Genomic DNA, 25,702 nt, shown 5'->3' with positions numbered 1-25,702 from the left:
TTGTGCTTTTCGCCTAATAAAGAAAAATAAAACATGATGCGCGTTCTGCGTTCTCTCTGTCAGTGAAGTCCATTCTGAAACGCGTCTGAAAAATGAACTGTAACTCTGCAAATACTCAGTCAAACAGGTATACAGGCACACAGGCATGAAGCCTGAATTATCTTCTTTTAAATGAAGTAATTTATATAAAAAACTAATTTTCTCATTTTATGTAATCTGTACGAAAAGAGAGAGATGAAAGTCGTTCTCGTCTCAGGTCATTAAAGTTAATTTGACCACGCCCACGGAGCGCGCGCTCTATTCAAACACAAATGCTCTGAGGCGATCCACGCCCACATCAGCTGGATAACCCACCGAAAGAGACTTGAATCATTCAGTTTATTGGTGAGCAGGGTCTTCCATTCAGGCACAGTACAGATGCAGGCAGCCTTTTTGTCAAATTACTGAAACTACGAGCAAGGGACAGTGCAACATTGGGATCTTGGTTGCAAAGGCGAGATAAATACTGCTTCCATGAGATACAGAATGAACTCCTAAATATAACGGCCTCAGAGGTTACAAGAGCGCTTTCAGCACAGATTAGGAATAATAGATTGTTTAGTCTAATACTTGACAGTACAACTGATATGTCCATGAAGGAACTAAATTAATATATTATTCTGCATGTTTCACATGACTTTGTTGTTCATGAGGATTTCATTGGTGTCTATAAAAACCCAGGTAAAGATGCTGCTTCTTTTGTGTCTATAACAAGGATACTCGATTTAATTTAAATCTCTCTGATGTTCGTGGTCGGTGTTATGATGGAGCCGCTGACATGGCTGGCTGTGTCAGTGCTGTCCAAACACACATAGAAGTCGAACAGCCAAAAGCCATGTTTGTTCATTGACCAGCCCACTCTCTGAATTTGGCAATATAGTATTCTGTGCGGCCCATTTCAGTTACAAGGGTTGCCATTGATTATAATCAGTTCACCAAAAAATTAAAATTCTGTCATTATTACTCTTTCTCGTGTAGTTTCAAACCCTTAAAATGAAGATTTTTTTGATGAAACTTTTTTTTAATTGTTTTTCTTGCATTTGTTCTGGCACATAATATTTAGTTTAAATTAATATTAATAGCTCAATTTTTATTACATTTTTAACTATAAAATTTTGCCCCACCACTTTTAGAGTAGTGGTGCCACCCCTGCAGAAGAGGTCTACTTTTCTGTTTTTTCAAAGAACACTGTTGGATTTTTTTTATATATAAATAAAAGTTTTGAACAGTCATAAGATTTATTGTTATTTGTTAAATTACCTAAAATCACCTTCACCCATCAATACTGTTCTGATATATTTCAGTAACAATGTGCTCACTATGAAAAAAACCCTACAATTTAATACTGTGTAGTAAGCAGTATGCTGATGTTCCATTCCAAAGTGTGTGTGTGTGTGTGTGTGTGTGTATGCGGGCGTGTGCATGTTTTCACTAGCTGACGCTGTTGAACCGGTCTGATCAGTATCGCCTGCTATAAAGACTTGTTGAATGAACAGATCAGACAGACAGGAAAAAGAGCAAAAGGGAGCAAATACCGAAAGAGAAAGGGAAAGAGAAAACAACAACTCAGAAGAAAATATGGACACGCACAGACTGGCATAAGGAAGCATGCAGCAAACAGAAAGGATAGCAGAGAAAGACAGGGTGAAAGTCTAGAGTTATGACAGAGCTATAAAGACAATCACATGTAACTTGTATTTAAATCTATGGAGGAATCAGTCTAATGAGGCCTGCATGGATATGTTTGTCTCAGAACGCACGCATACTATATCTTATCTTCTCTCTCTGCCATTACAGTAAGTATATGTGTGTCTACTTATGTGTTTGTATTAGTTATAGATATGCTTTGGGGACAAAAGTATATATTGTTTAGGGTTAGGGTTTAATTAGTGTGTAATCATTATAATGCACATAATATAGAAAATAATAGATGTCTATATTATGTCCTCATCTAGATAAACATTTATGGATAGATGTAGGCCTATGTTTTATGATTCCAGAAGAGGTGAATGCATGTTAAGATTTATAATAGTATGATTACATTGCTTTTGTTTGAACCGTTCAGGTATTTTTGCTATGCATTTGTTCAAACAAAACCTTCTAACATTAAACACAGAGTTTATCTACAATCCTGCACAATCGCTAATAACATGTAACAATCCTCTCTAAAACTGGCGATGTAATATTTAGCATTTTCATGTAATTCACACTGTATAACAAGTCTAGATGTTGCTTTTCAGCTGAAGATTGCTAAACAAACACCTGCCACGTATGAAACTTGCAGTTGAGCTGAATACCGAAGGACAGGATTCTGGTGTCGAGTGAATGAGTCAGGCTAGCCAATCCTGTTTACAACCCCATTCTTCACTTCAGATTCTTTACTTCACGGCTAATTTACTTGAAGACACTGTTTCAGGGCATAGTTTCATTTGGAAATGTGTAGGAGCAGGAATGGACAGTGTAGACGCAGTAAAATAAGTTGCTAAGTTTGGATTGGACCGTAATGTTTTAAAGCGGGTCATTTTATCAGTGATAAGAGAAAGAATACAGCAGCTTCTTCTATCATATCATTGGCAGTGAACTCCACCAACTCGCTTTGGTTTGAAGGGGGGTGATTATTAACTCACTGAGAAAGGACAGGCACATGAGTGGAGTGGTTTTTGCCCTAAGGAATCCCACCGAGAAGCTAAATCCATCTACAGCCACTGTGTTATATAGACATACTGTTGTTTGGGGATATTTTGGCAAGTGTTATAAGTCAAGGCACCTTTATTTCTATAGCGCTTTATACTAAGCAGATTTATACAATACACCTTCACAGTAATAAAAAGGGAAATACCAGAATGAATTATGCAAACTTCATCAAATATGAGAGTGATTGAGATTCTGATGTAAAGCATCTCTGAGGAAGACAATAGTGTCTTTATTCAGCTCGAGTCAGGTCATAATTTGTTGTCATCCGATTGCGTGTCAGTGTAGTCAAATCAATAATATATCTGAATATTAATGTCCCCAACTAAAGTAAGCCAAAGGTGACAGTGGCAAGGAACCCAAACTCCGTCTGTGACAGAAATGGAGAACATTTGCGGTGGGCCAGTTCTCTTCTGGACTAAATGAATGAACCTGAGGAGATTTATGATTCCTGCATCACAAGTCAGACTCTGCGGACTTATTATTCAAAATGTTAAATTTTAGCATTCAGGGTAAGTAAATAATGACAGAATTTTCATTTTAAGGGTGAATTCATTTAGACGTCGATGTTGTTTTATTAACATATTTGCAGTTATTGGGCCTATCCCAAATGGCACACAGCATGTACACTCACCGTCTTATAATAGCTGTTATATGCGGGACTGTATAGCGGGTCACATTTGTCATTTTAGGTTTCATCTTTTACGGTTCTGTACATCCTCGATGCTAGATGCTCCGCAGCAGACGTTCACTTCAAGCCAATAAAGTGTGGACTTGGAGGAAGATTGAAGAGGAAGACCGCGAGGGCCTTATGTGTGCCAAATAATAAATATCAAATAAATGACCTTTTTTTTTTATGAACGTCTTTCAGGTCAGAAAAAATTTGACGCAATTTATGCAGTCTCATCAGACTAACAGAGCAATACAGATACACGGAGTTGGTACTCAACGCTGCAAAAAATGCTTTTCTTACTTCGTATTTTTGTCTTGTTTCCAGTCCAAATATCTATAAATTCTTAAATCAAGATGCATTTACTAAAGTAGTAAAAGGCCATAAGATATTATGTCTTGTTTTCTATGAAAATAAATCAAAATTAAGTGACTTGCAAATGATCTGCCATTGGGGAAAGAAAAATAATCTTAATTCAAACAGAAACAAGATCATTTTTCTTACCCCATTGGTAGATAATTTTGCTTGTTTTAAGCAAGAAGTCACTTAATTTAGATTTATTCCTCTAGAAAACAAGACATCATCTCTTATGGCTGCTTTTGCATCTCAGATTACCAGACAGCAACATAGTGTCGGCCCAGATCCGGCCCGGGTGTGTGCCGGATGTGGGCCGTGTGCATGTAAACGGACTGACAGGTAAACTGGGATACAAGAAAGTATTTTAACATCCCCAAGAAAAATCACCCGCACTTCTCCTCTCTCTGAAGCTCAGGCGATCACCATTCAGGCGTCGGGGAACGCCGTCGCGGCTCCAGTTCAGGGAAGTGCACTGTTCTCCGTGGACATCACGTGCATCGGGACTCCGGCAGTCAGATGGGTGTTCAGTTCTGTAAGCCGACGGCAAAGGATCGCAGCTTGGATCCTCGGCGGCTCTGCCAATGTCACGCAAATGTACGAGGGAAGAGTGCAAACGCATCCCAACGGTTCTCTGACCTTATCCAACTTACGTCTCCAAGACTCCGGCTACTACATCATCACCGTGACAGAAACGTCTGGTAACAGCCAAGACATGGGTCTGGTATTGAGTGTAACTGGTGAGTAGCTTTAAAGTTATTAGTCCTTCAGTTGCACCAGCTTATGCTGTGGTCTGGCATCAGATGCTGATTATCCAGTTGAAATGAACCGTCCTCAATCGTTTTTACCAGTGAATCAATTAAATCGTTAGAAAAGCAATGTGAAAACATGTAAAAAAAAAATAATATATAAAAAAAACATTACTGGTTACTTTCAAAAAGTCATTTGAATATGTAACGCACATAACTTGTTACCCGAAACACTGGTTAAATGTCACAGTCACAGATGTAGTCTGCCATGTTAGTAATTCTGCAATGCAGTCGGGTATATCAGCTTGCACATATTTCAGAGAGTTTTTGATATAAATCACAAATGTCAGCTGGCACAACGGTTTAATATAACTTTCCTTTTTTTGCATTGAACAAATGCTACGTGTTTCAGAGGTTCTGCACGAGGACATGCAGTTCTTGGTGGTTTTCGTCATTGTGCTGGCGACCCTGGCTGCTTTCCTGATGCTGTGTATGTGGCTCTGGAATAAACTCCACCGCTTCATAAAAGCCTGGATACAGAGCAGATGCTTACCAGGTGACAAGCTACATTTACTGTAATTTACCTTTAACACTATGTAGCAGAATCCTTTATTTTAAGTGGCTTATAAATAAGGAAATGTCAGACACAAAAATGTGTAAATGTCTTAATCAATGTGTGATGCATTTGATACCAGAACACAGAAGGTTATGTCTCATGCAAACATTGTTTTCTTCCATTGTAATATAGTCTTTAGCCATTTTATGAAAGGTTTTTACAGCAAAAAACCCTCCATTTTTAATCAGTGAAGCTGTAAATCACTTCAGTCATGTACACGCTTACTGAGTTCTGCTTCCTTTTGCTATATATTTATCAAAGAACTGAAATTAGCTCAATTTTTCAAAGATCAGATGAATGCTGAAGTTTGAAAAAGTAGCTTGGCAATGAAACTGAAAATGGCGGCGCATGGCAAACATGGAATCTCAAAATGAATATAAGTTAAATAATAAGCATGAGTATAATACCAGCATTTTTGAAACATTTTCAAAACATTTGTAAAATAATGCATTTTATGACAAATTTATAAATGGCCTACACCCAATATGGCCTTAAAGTGTGTCATTTGATTCAGTATGCCCTAAAAACAATAAAAAAGAGACCGATCCGAAGATTAATATTTTACCGTTTTTATAGTTATATGCAAAATAGTTGATGCTGTGCATCATGTGAATTTAGTTGGCTCACGTGATTTATGTTTGGGGACATAGTGAGCATAGATGCTCCTTGGTTTTCACAGTGCATTGTGGGACTTTTGAGGGAGCAAACATTTCAGTGCACTGAAAGGATTTTGCGATTGAGACGGCCCCTAAAATGGCCGCCTCCCTGATCAGTGCGCTGACGACTTTCACTAAATTCCCTCTGCAGAAAATGATGTACATCCAGGGAATGTTGTGTGTTTGCTGGGTAGACGGATAATGAAGCGATTCGCAGATCTGATAGGTAGAAGAGATCGCGGAGCAGTGGTTCTCATCACAAGGCGACTTCAAATTATTTAAACGAAGACAAACTAAAAGTCTAAATATTTCTTATTATTACTATAATGAGTTAACATCTTTCCATTTATGCCAAGCTCTACACAATTTTATTGGGTAGTGAGGCGGGGGCTTCAAATATTAATGTGGACAATGGGGAACCTTGAAGTGAAAAAGGAACTAATAGTACCAATAGTTACATGCTAATAAGTGCATAAATGTATTAGATTTCATTCATGTCTGGGGCATTGGATTATATCACACACACACTGACAGGACGGAAGAGAAAATGATCTAGGGCTGCAACTAACGATTATTTTGATAATCGATTAATCAGACGATTATTTTTTCGATTAATCGGATAAAAAATTTCTATTAGATTTTTTTTTTTGACTAAATAAAACCCGGTTACACTTTATTTGAAGGTGTCCTTGTTACAGTGTAATCATATATTTAAGAACAGAGTAATATTAAGGAACTACATGTACTTACTATAGGAATAGGGTATGATTAGGATTTGGTTGAGGGTTAGTTGCATGTAATTATGCATAATTTACTGTTATTACTACAGTAAGTACATGTAACATATGTAACAAGGACACCGTAAAATAAAGTGTTACCTAAAACCCTAAATTAGGATATTTATGTGTAAAAGTGTACTTTTAAAAGTGCAAAAGCCACACATTGAGTTTTAGTAATATCAATATTTGCATTGTTTTTAATGATAATTGCTGATGGCAAGTTGACAACCATGATTAATGTAAAGAAAAAACATTTATATCCAACATATTGTTTTAACACAATTTTTGTTAAAACAAATTTACACAGATATGTTTTTCAGATGTGAAGATATAAACTAAAAACATCTAAAATATATAATTAATTTAATTTTTATTTAAAATTAATTGAATTATAAGGATACATTGATAAAATAAATATAGAAAGTCTGAAAACAAGCGTGTGAACGTAGAGCTGCAGTAGATCGCGTTTGAAAAACAATGGGCTATATGCACGCATAACTTCCGCGTTTGACGCAAGGATGCTCGTGCGTTTCCGGTTGGGGAGATTTAAAGCGGAGGAAAACCGAGGAAAACGGGATTATGGCAGAGTCTTCAAAATTTACTGTCCTCTCGTCTTTGAAACGAAACTTTAATACGTTTAGATGTAATTTTATATATAGTTATGTTTATTTAATATAATAAACACAGAAGCATAAACAAAATGAGGGGTGTCTGTTTTGTCTGTTTTTGTGACTAACGTTTCTTTAGTATAGCAATAGAGTATAAAAACCAATATAAATTCTCGGTATAGCATTGGACTCTACGATCGGCGGAAGTAATCCAGCATCCTTAGACCTTCACCGGAAATACCGCCGTGCATAGAGCCCATTAAAACTTAATAGACAAATGCTATAAATAGAGAGCAGAGTGGAGGTACGCAGCAAGTTAACAGGCTTGATTAAAAGGACAGGAAAAATGATGCATTAGTGCACAAGCATTCGCTGAAAACCACTGAGTACAGTGACTAAAACAATCTTTTACTGCTGCTGTTATTAACTGCCTTTATATTTAGTGCTTCGCTTTGTAAAGACCGTTTTAATTTAACCTATTTCTGCGGTAGCGCTATTTTAATCCATCACTTATGTTGCGAGCGAACTGATTGCGCAACCTGATGCTCGAGACAAAATACAGACATCCCAAGTCTCCCGGAAGTTCTGGGAGTCACCCGCATATTGATAGCGGCTTATGCGGCTCCCTGATGCCCGCAAATTAATTCAAACTCCCGGGATTTGAGCGCACATGCGAGACAGAAGAGACTGTGCTCCAAACCGTGTAGCGCGCGCGTGCGGCAGAGCGGCGGAGGGAGAGAGGCCTTGCGTGTGTGCGTATGTGCCTCATGAAGCGCGTGTAAGACAGAGAGCATCCTGATTGGCCTGTTTCAACCAATCACCAGTAAACCCTCTCCGTGACGTAAGCAGACCAACTAATCGATAATGACATTCGTTGACAACGATTTTCATAATCGATTATTATCGATTTTATCGATTAGTTGTTGCAGCCCTAAAATGATCAGATAATTTGTTTCTATTAGAAAGACTGTTTAGCAACCAATTTTGCGGTTTACATATTTTCTGTAAGATGTAATAATGAATGCATCTGAAATGAGCCTCTGTATTTGTGTTGTGCACACAGAGCACACGGAGACCGAACTACAGCCACTGTGACGGAAACACACTCGCTCATTAACGTGTGTGAGATGAAGAGGACGAGCCGAGTGAAGAACTTCACATCCGCTACAAGCAGAGTTCCCCTCTAAAGTCCCAGATGATTGTTCAGTCAGTGTGGCAGATCTCCAAAGTTAAAAATCTCTTATGTTACAATTTTCACATCAATCTATACACCCCATACACCATAATGACAAAGCAAAAGAACAGATGTGTGACAACTTTGCGAATTTTATATTTGAAATAAAAAACTGAAATCGCTTTGGATAAATGCGCATACGTGCATAAGTATTCATACCCTTTTCTGGGACACTTGAAACTTAGCTCAGGAGCTTTCCAATTTCGCTTGTAGATGTTACTACACTTCGAGTGGAGTTAACACGTGTAAACTCAATTGAATGGGTATGATTTGGAAAAGCACACACCTCTCAATAAAAGGTCTAACAGCTGAAAATGCATATCAGAGCAAAAACCAAGTAGTGAGGTCCAAATACCTGCCTATAGAGCTCAGAGACAGGGTTGTGTTGAGACGGATCAGGGGAAGAAAGGAAATCTTCCTTGGTTAGAGCGGGGACCAAGAAGCTGGTGTTCAGTCTGGTGGAGCTCCATGATCTTATATGACTCACAGAAGGACAAACGTCACTGCAACACTTCACCGATCTGGGCAAGACCCAAGTTTCTCCTCAGTGAAGACACATGAAAACTGAAAAAAAAGGACTTCAGTATTCTCTGGTCTGATGAAGCTCAGAAACCAGGCACTGCTCGTCACCAACAGTAAAGTGTGATGGTGGATCATCATGCTGTTGGTGTTTTTCAGCGGCAAGGACTGGGGAACGCAGCAAAATATAGAGTTAGCCTTAATGAAACCCTAGTCCAGAGCATTCAGAGCCTCAGACTGGGCCAAGACAACGCAAGAGTGGCCTACGGACTCTGGAGAAACACGAAACCGCCTGTCGACCGATGGCCCCATCCACCCTGAGAGAGCTTAAGGAGAATCACCAAATGCAGATGTGCAAAGCTTGTTGCATCATTCCCCAAAAGTGGTATGATGGGGATGAGCCTCTTTTCCCACTTTTGAATACTTATGCAATGTACGCATTTCAGTTTTTACCTTTTTAATACATTTGCAAAGTTGTCACAAATCTGTTTTTTGCTGTCACTATGGCGTTTGGAGTGTAGATTCATGTGAAAAGAAAACATGTATATATACAGTGGTGTGAATAAGTTATTACCCCCATGCTAAAGTTGCCTAAAAAGAGGAATAAAAAATCATCTTTTGGAAATTGATCTTAATGCCTTAATTAAAAAATGAGGAAAAATCCAACCTTTAAGGACACCAATTTTCTTTGTGTATGAATAATGTATCATAAATAAATAAATGTTCTTCCTTAAAATACAGGGTGCATAAGTCAGGCCCCCCCTATGTTAAATTCCCATAGAGTCAGGCAGATTTTTATTTTTAAAGGCCAGTTATTTCATGGATCCAGGATAATATGCATCCTGATAAAGTTCCCTTGGCCTTTGGAATTAAAATAGACCCACATCATCACATTCCCTTCACCATACCTAGAGATTGGCATGGGGTACTTTCCATAAGATCATCTTTCAATGCAAATCAAACCAGCTATAAGACTAACTGAAATAACACCATGCCAATCTCTAGGTATGGTGAAGGGAATGTGATGATGTGGGATATTTTAATTCCAAAAGCCAAGGGAACTTTATCAGGATGCATATTATCCTGGATCCATGAAATAACTGGCCTTTAAAAATAAAAATCTGCCTGACTCTATGGGAATTTAACATGACTTATGCACCCTGTATTTTAAGGAAGAACATTTATTTATTTATGATACATTATTCATACACAAAGAAAATTGGTGTCCTTAAAGGTTGGATTTTTCCTCATTTTTCTAATTAAGGCATTAAGATCAATTTCCAAAAGATGATTTTTTATTCCTCTTTTTAGGCAACTTTAGCATGGGGGTAATAACTTATTCACATCACTGTATATATATGTTTTTAACAATTATTTGACATTGCGAGTGCTAATTTCCATCTGCGTGTCAGGTACCAATGCTAACAGATTTACTCCGTTATAAGTTTTAGTGTGCAAATGTCAAACAGATTTGAATGTGGCTCAATGTGATGATTACTATTTAGAAACATCCAGATTTTTGGCCAAACCAGGCCTGACCTTTTTGATCCTACAGCTTTAAAATAAACGTCTTTGCATAATGATGACTTCCTGCACTGGTTATACTCATTAAATGTGGAGTTTTGCTTGATCTTTTATTTGTCTAATTTGTTCACTCTGCTTGTATAAACTGGTTATTATAACAACATAAGAAAAATGCGTAGCTTTAAGAACAAATGTTTTATTTCATGTGTTTTGGCCATCGTTGGCCTTTTCTTAGAAAAACGTCTTGTCAACTCCATGCTTGAAGCTCAAGAGCACTTCAGGAGTCATTTACAGATGAGATCTCACAGCGTGAGACATCGGGGAGAAGCAACAAGGAGTGTGAGAGCGAGAGAGAAGCGGCGGCAGCTTCAGGGACACGGCGTCAGGGCGGCCATTAGCAGCTCCATTTTGTAGACGAAGTTTCTCCCCTCCATGCGGCCCCAGTGCACCTCCTTGTACGGACCCCTCAGGTGGGTCCACTTGGCGTCCTGCACCACGTCACTCTTGGGCAGCTCTTTGGCCTGACTGCGCGGGAACTGAACCAGCACCTTACAGCCGCTCTCGGGGCCGTTGCGCACTGCAGACAGACCGACAGGACACATGAGCTCAGACTCAAGCGCCAGAGGGAGATCACAGGGTTAAACTTCAACTCCTCCTACAGCATCTGTATGTAAGCTTGTTTTTCGCCATGTAATAACAAAGGTAAATGCAACCTGATATTGAGATGCGTTTTAGTCGATCGGATCAGAAGTGGACGACACTAAATTGAGGTGTAAACCACTTCCAGATCTAGCAGAAAACACATTCGACCGGACTGATGTCGTAGAGTAAATGCTCATGTGTTCAACAGCCACAAAAGAGTGGCTTCTCTCCGCCTACTGAAATAATGAGTGAACATTCTGGGAAGCGCACTAGCCAGACGGGGTTTAACTGTCGGCTCGAGAACCAACTTTGGCTTTAGGGTGAAAAAAGTACCAAGCTCGATGTTCTCTAACACACTCTCAGCGTTCGGCTGGTCTTGTGGCTGGCAGAGCAGAAACTAAAGCTGCTGCTCTGTGTGTTTTTCTGTAGTCTACGAGCTTCATTTATTCATTAGATCGAAAGATTTGAAAAACCCATACATTTACCCTTCCTTTGAAGAAATCAGGACAGAAGTGGCCGAAAGTGGACAAAAGAGACGATTAAAACACCAGGTGTGAAGGGGAATGTGTCTCCCTCGTCTACTTGTGATCTGATCCACCAAGACACATCTTAACACCACGTGTTAATCCCACAGTTGCGATAAATAAAGTCTTGGATTGTGAGCTATAAACCCGCAATTGTGAGATTAAACCGGTGATCAAATTTTTTGTTTTTTTAAAAGCAGCAGTAACCTTTATTATTATTCCAGAGAGTGAGAGTGTGAAAACAATGGCCAATCACAGACATATATGTTGAGCGCATGAATGCAATGGCCAATCAGAGGTGTTTGCTGAGGGAAATGCTGGTGTGTAGCACTGCATGTGTAGATGTGTGTGTTTGTGCACCTGAGATGGAGTATTCTCCGTTGGGAGACGCAACCGTGATGGCGGAGGCGTTCCCGATGCTCTCGATGGGGCCGAGGCCCACGTGATTACTGAAGCTCAACACGTGCCAGCCCATGACTTTAGCCAGCTGCTGCACCGCATGAACCTGATGCTGCGACATCTGCACACACACACAGAGATGATTAGCACCGCACGAAGAGCTCCTGCATCCTCAAACGCGAGCGCGAGCGTGACCTGTGACAGCAGGAAGTCCTGCAGCTCCTGCTCCTGGTGTGAGAGCGCGATGACGCGGCCGTCCCGGTGCACCACTCGGATCTGCTCCACTCCGATGTTCAGCTGCAGCTGGATCGACCTGCACACACCACCAGATCACACACACATCACACACAGTGCCAACTCAACTGATCAGAGGCACGATTAGATCACCCGAGAGTAGAGAGTTTGAGAAACAGGAACAAATTTGTGTGTAAATTATCTCTAAAACTGTACAGAAAATGCCATTTATGCTAGAATAATTTCATGTGTGATTTATATGGTTCATGGTTTTATGATGACTGTTCCTGTTGCTCAAATATCAAACATGTTTAATATCCTCCAACTAGGTGCAATCATAAGCACCGTCCACACACTAAAGCCGGTGAATGAACGTAAAATGATCAGATTGACCTTTGTGCCGTTCACACGAGCAACAGTGTTTCGTCTTTACCGGTTAAATAACATTCACACATCGGTGCTGAAGGGGGGATTCTGGAATAAACTGCTGCTTCAATGTATATCTAATGAGTGATTATAATCAAGGTATTAATATTTTTCCTTGTAAACATCACATGAGTTGAATGACTTCAGAAAGATCGGTTCAGAAAACGTGCTGGTCTCAAGCGGAGGCGGGGAGCAGGACCGGAGCAATACTGGCGCGGTCTCGATGAACCCAATGTAAAAACGTTGCACTACAGGGTTCGTAAAGGCACTGTAAAATGAAATTCCAGGACTTAAGGACTTTATCTTTCAAATTCTAAAAAGGTAAACAAACAAAAATAAACTAATAAAACAAAATGGTACACATGAAGTGCAGCAGATGCAATGGCTCCGGTAACTTTAACCACTGAGAGGATACAAAGACATAGATACCGCTTTCCTTATTTAAACTGATTTTTGCTCCCACGAATATATGATTGACCTGAAGAAAAGACGCATTCTATACTTGGATATTTATGAACAACATCAAGCTCATAGCCATGCAAAATGGCTCTATATCTATATCAGATGGGTCGCAGCGTTGAATTTGTGAAAAGATTGTTTTATCAATAAAATTAGACTAATTTCACATATATTGTCTTTCAATAATTCAAGCACTTTTCAAGTACCTTTTCATAAGTTTTTCAAAACTTACATTTCAAAACGTCAAATTCAAGTACTTCAAGCACCTTGTACGAACCCTGTTTATATCTAAATATGTAAAACTGCACGCAAGAGAGACCCAGTGTGCGAGAGAGCGAGTGAATCAAGGGTTTCAGTTTCAATTTATCTCCGAAAGGGACAGATGAGAGAGTACAGGGGTTTATGTGAGCTTCCGGTTCACTAGAATCACTCCCGCTATTGTGAACAGCAAAACACCCGGAAGCGCTTTGATTTCAGACTGGATATAGTCAGGTAAACAACACATCATTCCTCAAGTCTGGTTCGAACCAGTTCTGGTGGAAAAGGGGTGAAATCTGTCGACTCAAACCGGTGGAAACTCCTGAAAATCAGGGCAAAGGTCTGTGCAAGAGTCGTGTGGTGTAAATCAGCCTCTGACGTGGTTGTTTTTAATGAATGAGGCCTGCATTCTCAGACACTGTCATGTCAATGTGTCTTTGAGTCGGCGTAATGTAGTCGTACTTGCAGATCTGCTCGTATCCTTGAGAGGTGATGAGCACTTTGACGCTGGATTCATACACATCGTTGATGTTGGACCAGTGAGCCTGGATCTGAGGGTCCTCTATACGACTGGCCAAACTGTCGATGGTTCGAGCCGTCCTGAAAAACACACGGACAAAAAGATACTTTTCAGAGGTCAAAACCTTTGATCGACATATTATAATTTACACACTTGATGATCAGAGAAAGTTATGAAAATAATCATTTGACTTGCAACAAATTAATTTACGTGAAGTCATGCACGTTTAAATTGAATCTCCCCCCAAAAAACACTGTTTTGGATGCACAGCATTTTTGTTATGTTTTTGAGACTAAAATGTATGCTGTTCTCTAGGGGTGTCTGATACGCATCGCCTTCTATACTATTGTTATTGTTCATTTAACGATGCGTGAGCTGACATTATCAAGAATGACACTGACTGGGAAAACAAGCTAAAAGCCACAAGTGAAAATCCATCTATGCAGTGCAAAAATGTATCGATAATGACTGATTATGTGTCTTATTCCAATAAATTGAATATATGTCCAATAAAAAGAATTGATTAATTAAAGCTGCTAGCAGCATTTAGCGGTGTTCAAGCAGTTAAGGCCTTTAAGGCCGTTAAGCACAAAAACATCAAAAGACATTAAGTTTTATGTAGCAAGCATTTAAACATTGACATCATAGATGGAATAGACCATGTTTTAGCATGATTTACCATGATATACCAAATTTAGTGTGATTTTTCATGATCTACCATGTTCCAGTATGATTTACCATGAATCTAGCATGATTTACCACAGTTTACCATGATTTCCCATGTTATAGGATGATTTACCATGATATACCACATTCTAGAATGATTTACCAGGATTGTAGCATGATTTACCATGATTCATCACATTGCTAGCATGATTTGCCATGATCCACCATGTAATAGTATTTTTTACTATGATTTACCATGTTTCTATCGTGATTTACCATGATTTACCACATTGCTGCATTGATGTGAAGGGCCAATAAAAATGAAGTGATAAACTCTGACAAAAAATGATTGTGTTATAATAGTTAACATGGAAAAACTGGTTTGCTTTAGTGCTTTGATTTACTGTTGAAAATCAAGTGTGTCAAAATGAGAGTGAGACAATAAGTGGTCTTCTACTGCCCTCTGCTGGCCATTCTACTTATTAATAAAGTGTTTTCACAGGTGCTTTTACACTCATATGTAGACATTTGATCACACACACACACACACATACACACAAAGTCATTATATAAATATATTTTAATGGTCTATAAGCATTTAATGTCTTTGCAAGCTATTAATCAGATTATTCAGCATTTATTCAGAAACCTAGGACTACACACACACATTCTGTTGTAGATACAGATATTTGAACTATGTGATGGAAAAAAGAAATGTTTACTGCAATTGTCCTTCAGGATTCATATTTCTCAATGTACTACAATAGTCAGTTTACCATGGTTTGTCTTAGTTTACCTTGATGTTACCTTGTTGTGACCGAATGTTACACAATAATTTATCATGATATACCACATTCTAGAATGATTCAGCAGGATTGTAGCATGATTTACTATGATTTACCACGTTGTTAGCAATTATGTGAAGCTTCAGAACAGTAAAGTGAATTGAAAGACAAAATATGATTGTGTTATTATAGTAATTGTCACATAAGGTTATTTTTTAGTGTCTGAATATATGAATGCAAAAGCACATGTGAAAAGACTATTAATAAGTATAATGTCCAGCAGAGGGTAGTAGAAGACCACTTATTGCTATAGTACCACTTTTATTTTGAACTACTTGGTTTAATCAGTATCAGGGTTTCCTGCGGGGTCATAAAAAGTCATAAAACGTCTTAAATTTAATAATAAGAATTTTAGGCAATAAAAAGTCATAAAAACGTCCGGCTTTTCCATACAAGGTCATAAATTACATTTAGCCACATCTTAAATTGATATGCTCATTCATTCATTATCGCGATATAATGTTTTCTCTATAAAACGATATTAAGAGTTCGATAAATGTTAGATCATGTTTATGCGCCAAAAGCGGAACGAAACTCATTTGAACCGCGCGCGCCTCACGGAGCGTTTATCCGCTCGGCTCAAAGTCCAAACGGCAGCGTAGCGCGATCAAGCTCACTAGAGCAGACGCGTTCTTTTACTGTCTATGGTTAACTTTGATCAGTCTCGATCACGAGATCCAGTGAGAAGGACTTGAATTCAGCGAAGAACACAAATGTCTCACTGATTTAAACCAGTTTAAAGGCAGATGAAACAGCGCTGACGAACAGGAGAAACACTGTGCGCAACTATACAGTCAGAAAGCTTTTCCATCTACACATTTACATCCTTTACCATGGTTTTACTGTAACGTTAGCCTAGTAATATTAACTGCACCATGAAATGTGGGATACATATTGAATTGTATTATATTATTAATGTAGACAATGTATTAAAGGACTAATGGAATATAATTACAGTATTTATGTATTTAGGCTATAGCCTACTGTTTTTCATACATTTCATAAAGATACGTGCCATCAAAGTCAGGCAACACAAACCTGTTTCAAGACTTGAAACAATATCCCCCATTAGCACATGCAGAAACTAAGAAATTAATTTTGAAATAAAGATATTATTTTTGTTAAGGAAAAAATACAAATGTTTGAATGTTCTACCTCAGATTTGTGAAATGTTCACCTGTTTGGCAAGTGTTTGTCATGATATGTTTTGACAATAAAGAGTAGTTTAAAACCACAATTAACGCTCTGGTTTCTACAACTTTCAGTTAGGAACAAAAATCTGCCTTCAAAGTTCAAAGAAATAAAGAATTGACATTTATCGTCATAATTATCGATATTGACTGATATTATCGTGATAAGTGTTGTGTTGTTCCTGTGTTATTGATACTTAGGAAAAGGGAGACTTCAGTTTGTTACTCTTAAGAAAATGGAACCTTTAAATAATTAAACTTATTACTTTTAATGAAAGTCAATAAAAAAAGACTTTTGAAAGGAAGTTATTTTTCGTAATTCGAGTAGGTCATAAATTTAAATAATATTGGTCATAAAAAGGTCTTAAAAGGTCTTAAATTTGACTGACTAAACCCTGCAGAAACCCTGAGTATTGTGCACTAAAGCAAACCAGTCTTTCAATGTGAATACCATTATGCATGCTTACACACACACACAAACACACACACACACACACACAATTGTGGGTTATGATATTGTGAAAATCTCTTTTTGTGGTCCTTAAGCATTTCAGATATTTATTTGTGATGTAAAAATATTAAACTTTCTAATAAATCATTATTTAATATTATATTATAAGCATTTGTTTGTTAGCCATTGCTGAAAACTGGTTAAAAAAGATTAAAAATATCTAATGCTGTTGCTCCCTCTAGTGGACAACAGCGGTTTTACAGCCTACATAAACGGTTGAAATGAATGACAGGAAATTCGTTTTTTTTTTTTACTTATATCTCGGGAACGAGAAAGTGAAAAAATCTGAAACTCAGAACTTAGATAGGGTTAGAGGAGCCCTCTTGAACAAGACCATCCCCGTGTTGCTGAGTGATTGCTGTCGGGAGTAATGTCCGTTTAAATGCATATCTTTGTGGGCTTATATCTCGGGAATGCCCAGGCCAAATCGCACCAAACTCGAATCGAAGCTAGATGAGGACGAGCCCTTTCCAACAAGCTCTTCCACAAGGATCTAGATGGTGTGGATCAAGAGTTACAGCCGTTTCAAGTTGGGGTTCTCACAGATTAGCGATCCGCGGGGGGGCGCTCCCGAGCCCCGCGACGAAAGATTTGGATCAAGATCCCCGAGAGGACCTTACCATCAAAATTTGAGCGGGCAGAGACTTTCCGTTTTCGAGTTATGAGTGAATTCGTGCTTGGGGGGGCGTGGCCCAATGTTTTACTTTCGTTTTGAGGCTTCCTGTGACAATTAATTATAGAGGCAAATTTTGTCTGATTTGTCTGAAATTTTTCAATGCCGTACAGAGTGATATTACACATGTTCTTGACCTTTTTTAAAGAAGATCTGAGCATTCATTTAAGAGATCAGCATTTACAGCCAATACAGGCAATTTGCCATTGGAAATGTATGGTTTTAAAACTTTTTGACAGTTATAGCGCCAACTATGGTCCGATCTCCATGAAACTTTGCATGCTTCTTCACCATGTTATGACACATATGCTCACCAATTTTTGTTTAGTTCTGAGTTTTTATTTATGATTTATAGGCTTTTGTGTGTATTTGACACGCCCCTTTTCTAAATGACCCTGTTATAGCCATACGAAAAATGCAAAAGTTCAACTTTTTTTCAATGATTATTGATCTAGAGAGTCCAGAGAATTGTCCTAGACTGGTCTGGTTCCGATCGGGCAAAAATCCAGGGACTAGTTCGCAAAAGTAGGTTTTTAACATATTCGTGAATATTTAATGAACGATTTGATTGACAGCAATGGTTCTAGAGGCAAAGTTGTTCATCCTGAGGAGATCTATCAAATGATATGCATATTTTCGGGATGTGTGCAACACCACGTGATTACAGAGCCGTAAAACTCGTTAGCGCCAACTAGTGGCCAATTTCTTTCAAAACTCTTACAGACCTCTTGGGCCATGAGTCAAACATGTCCGTCAAGTTTCGTTCCGATTGGCCTCCGTTAACCTCGTGTAATAGGTGCTCAAATTCATTGGCCGATGGCGGCCATGTTTTTTGAGTTACACCAATTTCCTCATACACATACATGGCACCTTGGACCAAGACACTGCATACCAATTTTTAAGTCAATCGGACTAACGGTCAGGTGGTCATAGCCCGATTTAGGTTTTTTGTGTGTTATAGCGCCACCTAGTGTTAGGTCGACGCGATTTTTTTACTGTGACCTCAGATTGAACTCATACACATGTGTTCCAAGATTGGTGAAGATATCTCATTTACTTCTCGAGTTATAGCCATATTAGTAAAATAGGCTCCTCCCACAACGATCATTTTACTCCCCCTAGCGACCGTGAATCGAAAATTCAACTTTTTTTCAATGATTATTGATATTCAGACTCCAGAGAACATGTATGCATTTGTCTGGTTTTGATCGGGCGAAAAACCAGGGACTAGTTCGCAAAAGTAGGTTTTTGACAAAATTCAAAATGGCGGAAAAATTTGCATACCGGAAATGAAATCGGAGATATACGTTTTGTTCTTCAGGCCTCCAGCTTTCCAATGATATAAGACACTTGAGTCTACGACATACGGTTTAGGAGTTATGAGCAGTTTCGCGCAATTGATTGCTGTAGCGCCACCTATAGGCCAATCGGGGTCATACTTTCTGAGGCTCTCCTCGATTTTTGTACTACCATCTGACAAAGTTTCAGAGCTCCAGCACTTACGGTTTGTTCTGCACGATGCGTTTTACGGCAGAAGAATAATAATAATAATAATAATTAAAGCTGCTAGCAGCATTTAGCGGTGTTCAAGCATTTAAGACAGTTAAGACAGTTAAGACAGTTAAGCTCAAAAGCATCAAAAGACATTAAGGTTTATGTAGCAAGCATTTAACCACTGACATCATAGATGGAATAGACCATGTTTTAGCATGATTTGCCATGATATACAACATTTCAGTGTGATTGTTAATGATTTACTATGTTACAGTATGATTTACCATAGTTTACCCTGTTCTTGCATGATTTACCACAATTGAACACATTCTAGTAGCCTAAGATGTAATATGATTCTAGCATGCTTTATCATAGTTTACCTTGATTTGTCTTAGTTTACCTTGATTTACCATGTTATAGGATGATTTACCAGGGTTGTAACATTCTTTACCATGATTAATCACATTGCTAGCATGATTTACCATGATACACCATGTAATAATATTATTTACTGTGATTTACCATGTTTCTATCGTGATTTACCATGATTTACCACGTTGCTAGCAATTATGTGAAGCTTCAGAACAGTAAAGTGAATTGAAAGACAAAATATGATTGTTATTATAGTAATTGTCACATAAGGTTATTTTTTAGTGTCTAAATATATGAATGCAAAAGCACATGTGAAAAGACTATTAATAAGTATAATGTCCAGCAGAGGGTAGTAGAAGACCACTTATTGCTATAGTACCACTTTTATTTTGAACTACTTGGTTTAATCAATATTGTGCACTAAAGCAAACCAGTCTTTCAATGTGAATTCCATTGTGCATGCTTACACACACACACACACACACAATTTTGGGTTATGATATTGTGAAAATCTCTTTTTGTGGTCCTTAAGCATTTCAGATATTTATTTGTGATGTAAAAATATTAAACTTTCTAATAAATCATTATTTAATATTATATTATTTATTATAAATATTATTTCCAACATAATAAATATCTTTAAGCATTTGTTTGTTAGCCATTGCTGAAAACTGGTTAAAAAGATTAAAAACGTCTAATGCTGTTGCTCCCTCTAGTGGACAACAGCGGTTTTACAGCCTACATAAACGGTTGAAATGAATGACGGGAAATTCGTTTTTTTTTTTTACTTATATCTCGGGAACGAGAAAGTGAAAAAATCTGAAACTCAGAACTTAGATAGTGTTAGAGGAGCTCTGTTGATCAAGACCATTCCGGTGTTGCTGGGTGATTGGGGGCGGGAGTAATGTCCGTTTAAATGCATATTTTGTGGGCTTATATCTCGGGAATGCCCAGGCCAAATCGCACCAACCTCGAATCGAAGCTAGATGAGGACGGGCCCTTTCCAACAAGCTCTTCCACAAGGATCTAGATGGTCTGGATCAAGAGTTACAGCCGTTTCAAGTTGGGGTTCTCACAGATTAGCGATCCGCGGGGGGGGGCGCTCCCGAGCCCCGCGACGATAGATTTGGATCAAGATCCCCGAGAGGACCTTACCATCAAAATTTGAGCGCGCAGAGACTTTCCGTTTTCGAGTTATGAGTGAATTTGTACTTGGGGGGCGTGGCCCAATGTTTTACTTTCGTTTTGAGGCTTCCTGTGACAATTAATTATAGAGGCAAATTTTGTCTGATTTGTCTGAAATTTTTCAATGCCGTACAGAGTGATATTACACATGTTCTTGACCGTTTTAAAGAAGATCTGAGCATTCATTTAAGAGATCAGCATTTACAGCCAATTCAGGCAATTTACCATAGGAAATGTATGGTTTTAAAGCTTTTTGACAGTTTTAGCGCCAACTATGGTCCGATCTCCATGAAACTTTGCATGCTTCTTCACCATGTTATGACACATATGCTCACCAATTTTTGTTTAGTACTGAGTTTTTATTTATGATTTATAGGCTTTTGTGTGTATTTGACACGCCCCTTTTCTAAATGACCCTGTTATAGCCATACGAAAAATGCAAAAGTTCAACTTTTTTTCAATGATTATTGATCTAGAGAGTCCAGAGAATTGTCCTAGACTGGTCTGGTTCCGATCGGGTGAAAATCCAGGGACTAGTTCGCAAAAGTAGGTTTTTAACATATTCGTGAATATTTAATGAACGATTTGATTGACAGCAATGGTTCTAGAGGCAAAGTTGTTCAACCTGAGGAGATGTATCAAATGATATGCATATTTTGGGGATGTGTGCAACACCACGTGATTACAGAGCCGTAAAACTCGTTAGCGCCAACTAGTGGCCAATTTCTTTCAAAACTCTTACAGACCTCTTTGGCCATGAGTCGAACATGCCCATCGAGTTTCGTTCCGATTGGCCTCCGTTAACCTCGTCTAATAGGTGCTCAAATTCATTGGCCAATGGCGGCCATGTTTTTTTAGTTACGCCAATTTCCTCATACACATACATGGCACCTTGGACCAAGACACTGCATACCAATTTTCAAGTCAATCGGACTAACGGTCAGGTTGTCATAGCCCCATTTAGGTTTTTTGTGTGTTATAGCGCCACCTAGTTTTAGGTCGACGCGATTTTTTTACTGTGACCTCAGATTGAACTCATACACATGTGTTCCAAGTTTGGTGAAGATATCTCATTTCTTTCTCGAGTTATAGCCATTTTAGTAAAATAGGCTCCTCCCACAACGATCATTTTACTCCCCCTAGCGACCGTGAATCGAAAATTCAACTTTTTTTCAATGAATATTGATATTCAGACTCCAGAGAACATGTATGCATTTGTCTGGTTTTGATCGGGCAAAAAACCAGGGACTAGTTCGCAAAAGTAGGTTTTTGACAAAATTCAAAATGGCCGAAAAATTTGCATACCGGAAATGAAATCGGAGATATACGTTTTGTTCTTCAGGCCTCCAGCTTTCCAATGATATAAGACACTTGAGCCTACGACATACGGTTTAGGAGTTATGAGCAGTTTCGCGCAATTGATTGCTGTAGCGCCACCTATAGGCCAATCGGGGTCATACTTTCTGAGGCTCTCCTCGATTTTTGTACTACCATCTGACAAAGTTTCAGAGCTCCAGCACTTACGGTTTGTTCTGCACGATGCGTTTTACGGCAGAAGAATAATAATAATAATAATAATAATAAAAATCAGTACAAATACAATAGGTTTTCAGCACTTCGTGCTTGAACACCTAATTAAAGCTGCAAGCAGCATTTAGCGGTGTTCAAGCAGTTAAGGCCTTTAAGGCCCTTAAACACATAAGCATTTAAGACATTAATTTTATTTAGCATACATTTAACCACTGACATAATAGATGGAAAACACCATTTACAGCCAATACAGGCAATTTACCATAGGAAATATATGGTTTTAAAGCTTTTTAACAGTTATAGCGCCACCTATGGTCCGATCTCCATGAAACTTTGCATGCTTCCTCACCATGGTATGACACATATGCTCATCAATTTTTGTGAAGTTCTGAGTTTTTATTTATGATTTATAGGCTTTTGAGTGTGTTTTGACACGCCCCTTTTTATAAATGATCCTGTTATAATAAATCAAATGGCAAATTTCAACTTTTTTTCAATAATTATTGATCTAGAGAGTCCAGAGAATTGTCCTACACTGGTCTGGTTCCGATCGGGCAAAAAACCAGGGACTAGTTCGCAAAAGTAGGTTTTTAACATATTCGTGAATATTTAATGAACGATTTGATTGACAGCAATGGTTCTAGAGGCAAAGTTGTTCACCATGAGGAGATCTATCAAATGATATGCATTTTGGGGGGATGTGTGCAACACCACGTGATTACAGAGCTGTAAAACTCGTTAGCGCCAACTAGTGGCCGATTTATTTCAAAACTCTTACAGACCTCTTGGGCCATGAGATGAACATGCCCATCGAGTTTCGTTCCGATTGGCCTTCGTTAACCTTGTCTCATAGGTGCTTAAACTTCATTGGTCGATGGTGGCCATGTTTTTTGAGATACGCCAATATCCTTTTATACATACATGGTACCTTGGACCAAGACACTGCATACCAAATTTCGAGTCAATCGGACTAACGGTCAGGTGGCCACACCCCCTTTTATGTTTTTTTAATGTTATAGCGCCACCTAGTGTTCGATCGTCGCGATTTTTTTACTGTCACCTCAAATTGAGCTCATACATAGCTGTACCGAGTTTGGTAAAAATATCTCATTTCGTTCACGAGTTATAGCCATTTTAGTAAAATAGGCTCCGCCTCCTGCGAACGTTTTGACGCCCCTTAGTGACAGTCAATCGAAATTTCAACTTTTTTTCAATAATTATTGATATTCAGACTCCAGAGAACATTTCTGCACTGGTTTGGTTCTGATCGGGCAAAAAACCTAGGACTAGTTCGCAAAAGTAGGTTTTGGACAAAACCGGAAATAGCGAAAAAATTTGCATACCGGAAATGAAATCCTTGAGGCCTTTTTTGTTCGGCTTGAGCCAAGGATTCCAATGATATAAGACACTTGAGGCTGGGACAAAGGGTTATTGAGATTTAAGGAAAATAGTGCCATTTTTTTGTTTTTTGCGCTATAGCGCCACCTATGGGCCAATCGGGCTCATAATTTGATAACCTCTCCTCGATTTTTGTACTACCTACTGGCAAAGTTTCAGAGCTCCAGCACTTACGGTTTGGGCTGCACGATGCGTTTTAGGGGAAAATAATAATAATAATAATAAAAATCCTTACAATTACAATAGGTTTTCAGCACTTCGTGCTTGAACACCTAATTAAAGCTGCTAGCAGCATTTAGCGGTGTTCAAGCATTTAAGACAGTTAAGACAGTTAAGACAGTTAAGCTCAAAAGCATCAAAAGACATTAAGGTTTATGTAGCAAGCATTTAACCACTGACATCATAGATGGAATAGACCATGTTTTAGCATGATTTGCCATGATATACAACATTTCAGTGTGATTGTTAATGATTTACTATGTTACAGTATGATTTACCATAGTTTACCCTGTTCTTGCATGATTTACCACAATTGAACACATTCTAGTAGCCTAAGATGTAATATGATTCTAGCATGCTTTATCATAGTTTACCTTGATTTGTCTTAGTTTACCTTGATTTACCATGTTATAGGATGATTTACCAGGGTTGTAACATTCTTTACCATGATTAATCACATTGCTAGCATGATTTACCATGATACACCATGTAATAATATTATTTACTGTGATTTACCATGTTTCTATCGTGATTTACCATGATTTACCACGTTGCTAGCAATTATGTGAAGCTTCAGAACAGTAAAGTGAATTGAAAGACAAAATATGATTGTTATTATAGTAATTGTCACATAAGGTTATTTTTTAGTGTCTAAATATATGAATGCAAAAGCACATGTGAAAAGACTATTAATAAGTATAATGTCCAGCAGAGGGTAGTAGAAGACCACTTATTGCTATAGTACCACTTTTATTTTGAACTACTTGGTTTAATCAATATTGTGCACTAAAGCAAACCAGTCTTTCAATGTGAATTCCATTGTGCATGCTTACACACACACACACACACACAATTTTGGGTTATGATATTGTGAAAATCTCTTTTTGTGGTCCTTAAGCATTTCAGATATTTATTTGTGATGTAAAAATATTAAACTTTCTAATAAATCATTATTTAATATTATATTATTTATTATAAATATTATTTCCAACATAATAAATATCTTTAAGCATTTGTTTGTTAGCCATTGCTGAAAACTGGTTAAAAAGATTAAAAACGTCTAATGCTGTTGCTCCCTCTAGTGGACAACAGCGGTTTTACAGCCTACATAAACGGTTGAAATGAATGACGGGAAATTCGTTTTTTTTTTTTACTTATATCTCGGGAACGAGAAAGTGAAAAAATCTGAAACTCAGAACTTAGATAGTGTTAGAGGAGCTCTGTTGATCAAGACCATTCCGGTGTTGCTGGGTGATTGGGGGCGGGAGTAATGTCCGTTTAAATGCATATTTTGTGGGCTTATATCTCGGGAATGCCCAGGCCAAATCGCACCAACCTCGAATCGAAGCTAGATGAGGACGGGCCCTTTCCAACAAGCTCTTCCACAAGGATCTAGATGGTCTGGATCAAGAGTTACAGCCGTTTCAAGTTGGGGTTCTCACAGATTAGCGATCCGCGGGGGGGGCGCTCCCGAGCCCCGCGACGATAGATTTGGATCAAGATCCCCGAGAGGACCTTACCATCAAAATTTGAGCGCGCAGAGACTTTCCGTTTTCGAGTTATGAGTGAATTTGTACTTGGGGGGCGTGGCCCAATGTTTTACTTTCGTTTTGAGGCTTCCTGTGACAATTAATTATAGAGGCAAATTTTGTCTGATTTGTCTGAAATTTTTCAATGCCGTACAGAGTGATATTACACATGTTCTTGACCGTTTTAAA

At 38.4% G+C, this 25,702-nt stretch overlaps 2 protein-coding genes across 2 annotated transcripts in view; one reads left to right on the top strand and one right to left on the bottom strand.

Annotated features, from left to right (window-relative positions):
- Window positions 1-1,527: 1,527 nt before the first annotated feature.
- LOC130097670 (V-set and transmembrane domain-containing protein 5) lies at window positions 1,528-8,325 on the top strand. The gene is made up of 4 exons (XM_056264615.1): window positions 1,528-1,835; window positions 4,168-4,494; window positions 4,916-5,059; window positions 8,226-8,325. Exons 1-4 carry the CDS (start codon window positions 1,763-1,765, stop codon window positions 8,255-8,257), a joined length of 576 nt encoding a protein of 191 aa, XP_056120590.1. The 5' UTR covers window positions 1,528-1,762; the 3' UTR covers window positions 8,258-8,325.
- Window positions 8,326-10,807: 2,482 nt separating this feature from the next.
- Window positions 10,808-25,702, bottom strand: part of med17 (mediator complex subunit 17) — a 76,561-nt gene continuing 61,666 nt past the window's right edge. Inside the window, exons 10-13 of the mRNA XM_056264675.1 lie at window positions 13,844-13,981; window positions 12,200-12,317; window positions 11,966-12,125; window positions 10,808-11,016 (exon numbers count right to left, since the gene is read on the bottom strand). Coding sequence (XP_056120650.1) covers window positions 10,808-11,016; window positions 11,966-12,125; window positions 12,200-12,317; window positions 13,844-13,981 — 625 coding nt within the window. The remainder of the gene's footprint in view (window positions 11,017-11,965; window positions 12,126-12,199; window positions 12,318-13,843; window positions 13,982-25,702) is intronic.

Source organism: Rhinichthys klamathensis, unplaced genomic scaffold (assembly GCF_029890125.1).
Source record: "Rhinichthys klamathensis goyatoka isolate OS25496 unplaced genomic scaffold, OSU_Roscu_1.1 h1tg000223l_1, whole genome shotgun sequence".
NCBI classification, from domain to species: Eukaryota; Metazoa; Chordata; class Actinopteri; order Cypriniformes; family Leuciscidae; genus Rhinichthys; species Rhinichthys klamathensis.
Note: the sequence above shows the minus strand (reverse complement) of the source record. Positions and strands in the feature narration are given on the sequence as shown.

Coding starts and splice junctions, on each gene's coding strand:
- LOC130097670 (XM_056264615.1), top strand. CDS start 1,763: ATGAGGCCTGCATGGATATGTTTGTCTCAGAACGCACGCATACTATAT. Junction 4,495..4,915: donor TCTGGTATTGAGTGTAACTG/GTGAGTAGCTTT, acceptor TACGTGTTTCAG/AGGTTCTGCACGAGGACATG. Junction 5,060..8,225: donor ACAGAGCAGATGCTTACCAG/GTGACAAGCTAC, acceptor TTGTGCACACAG/AGCACACGGAGACCGAACTA.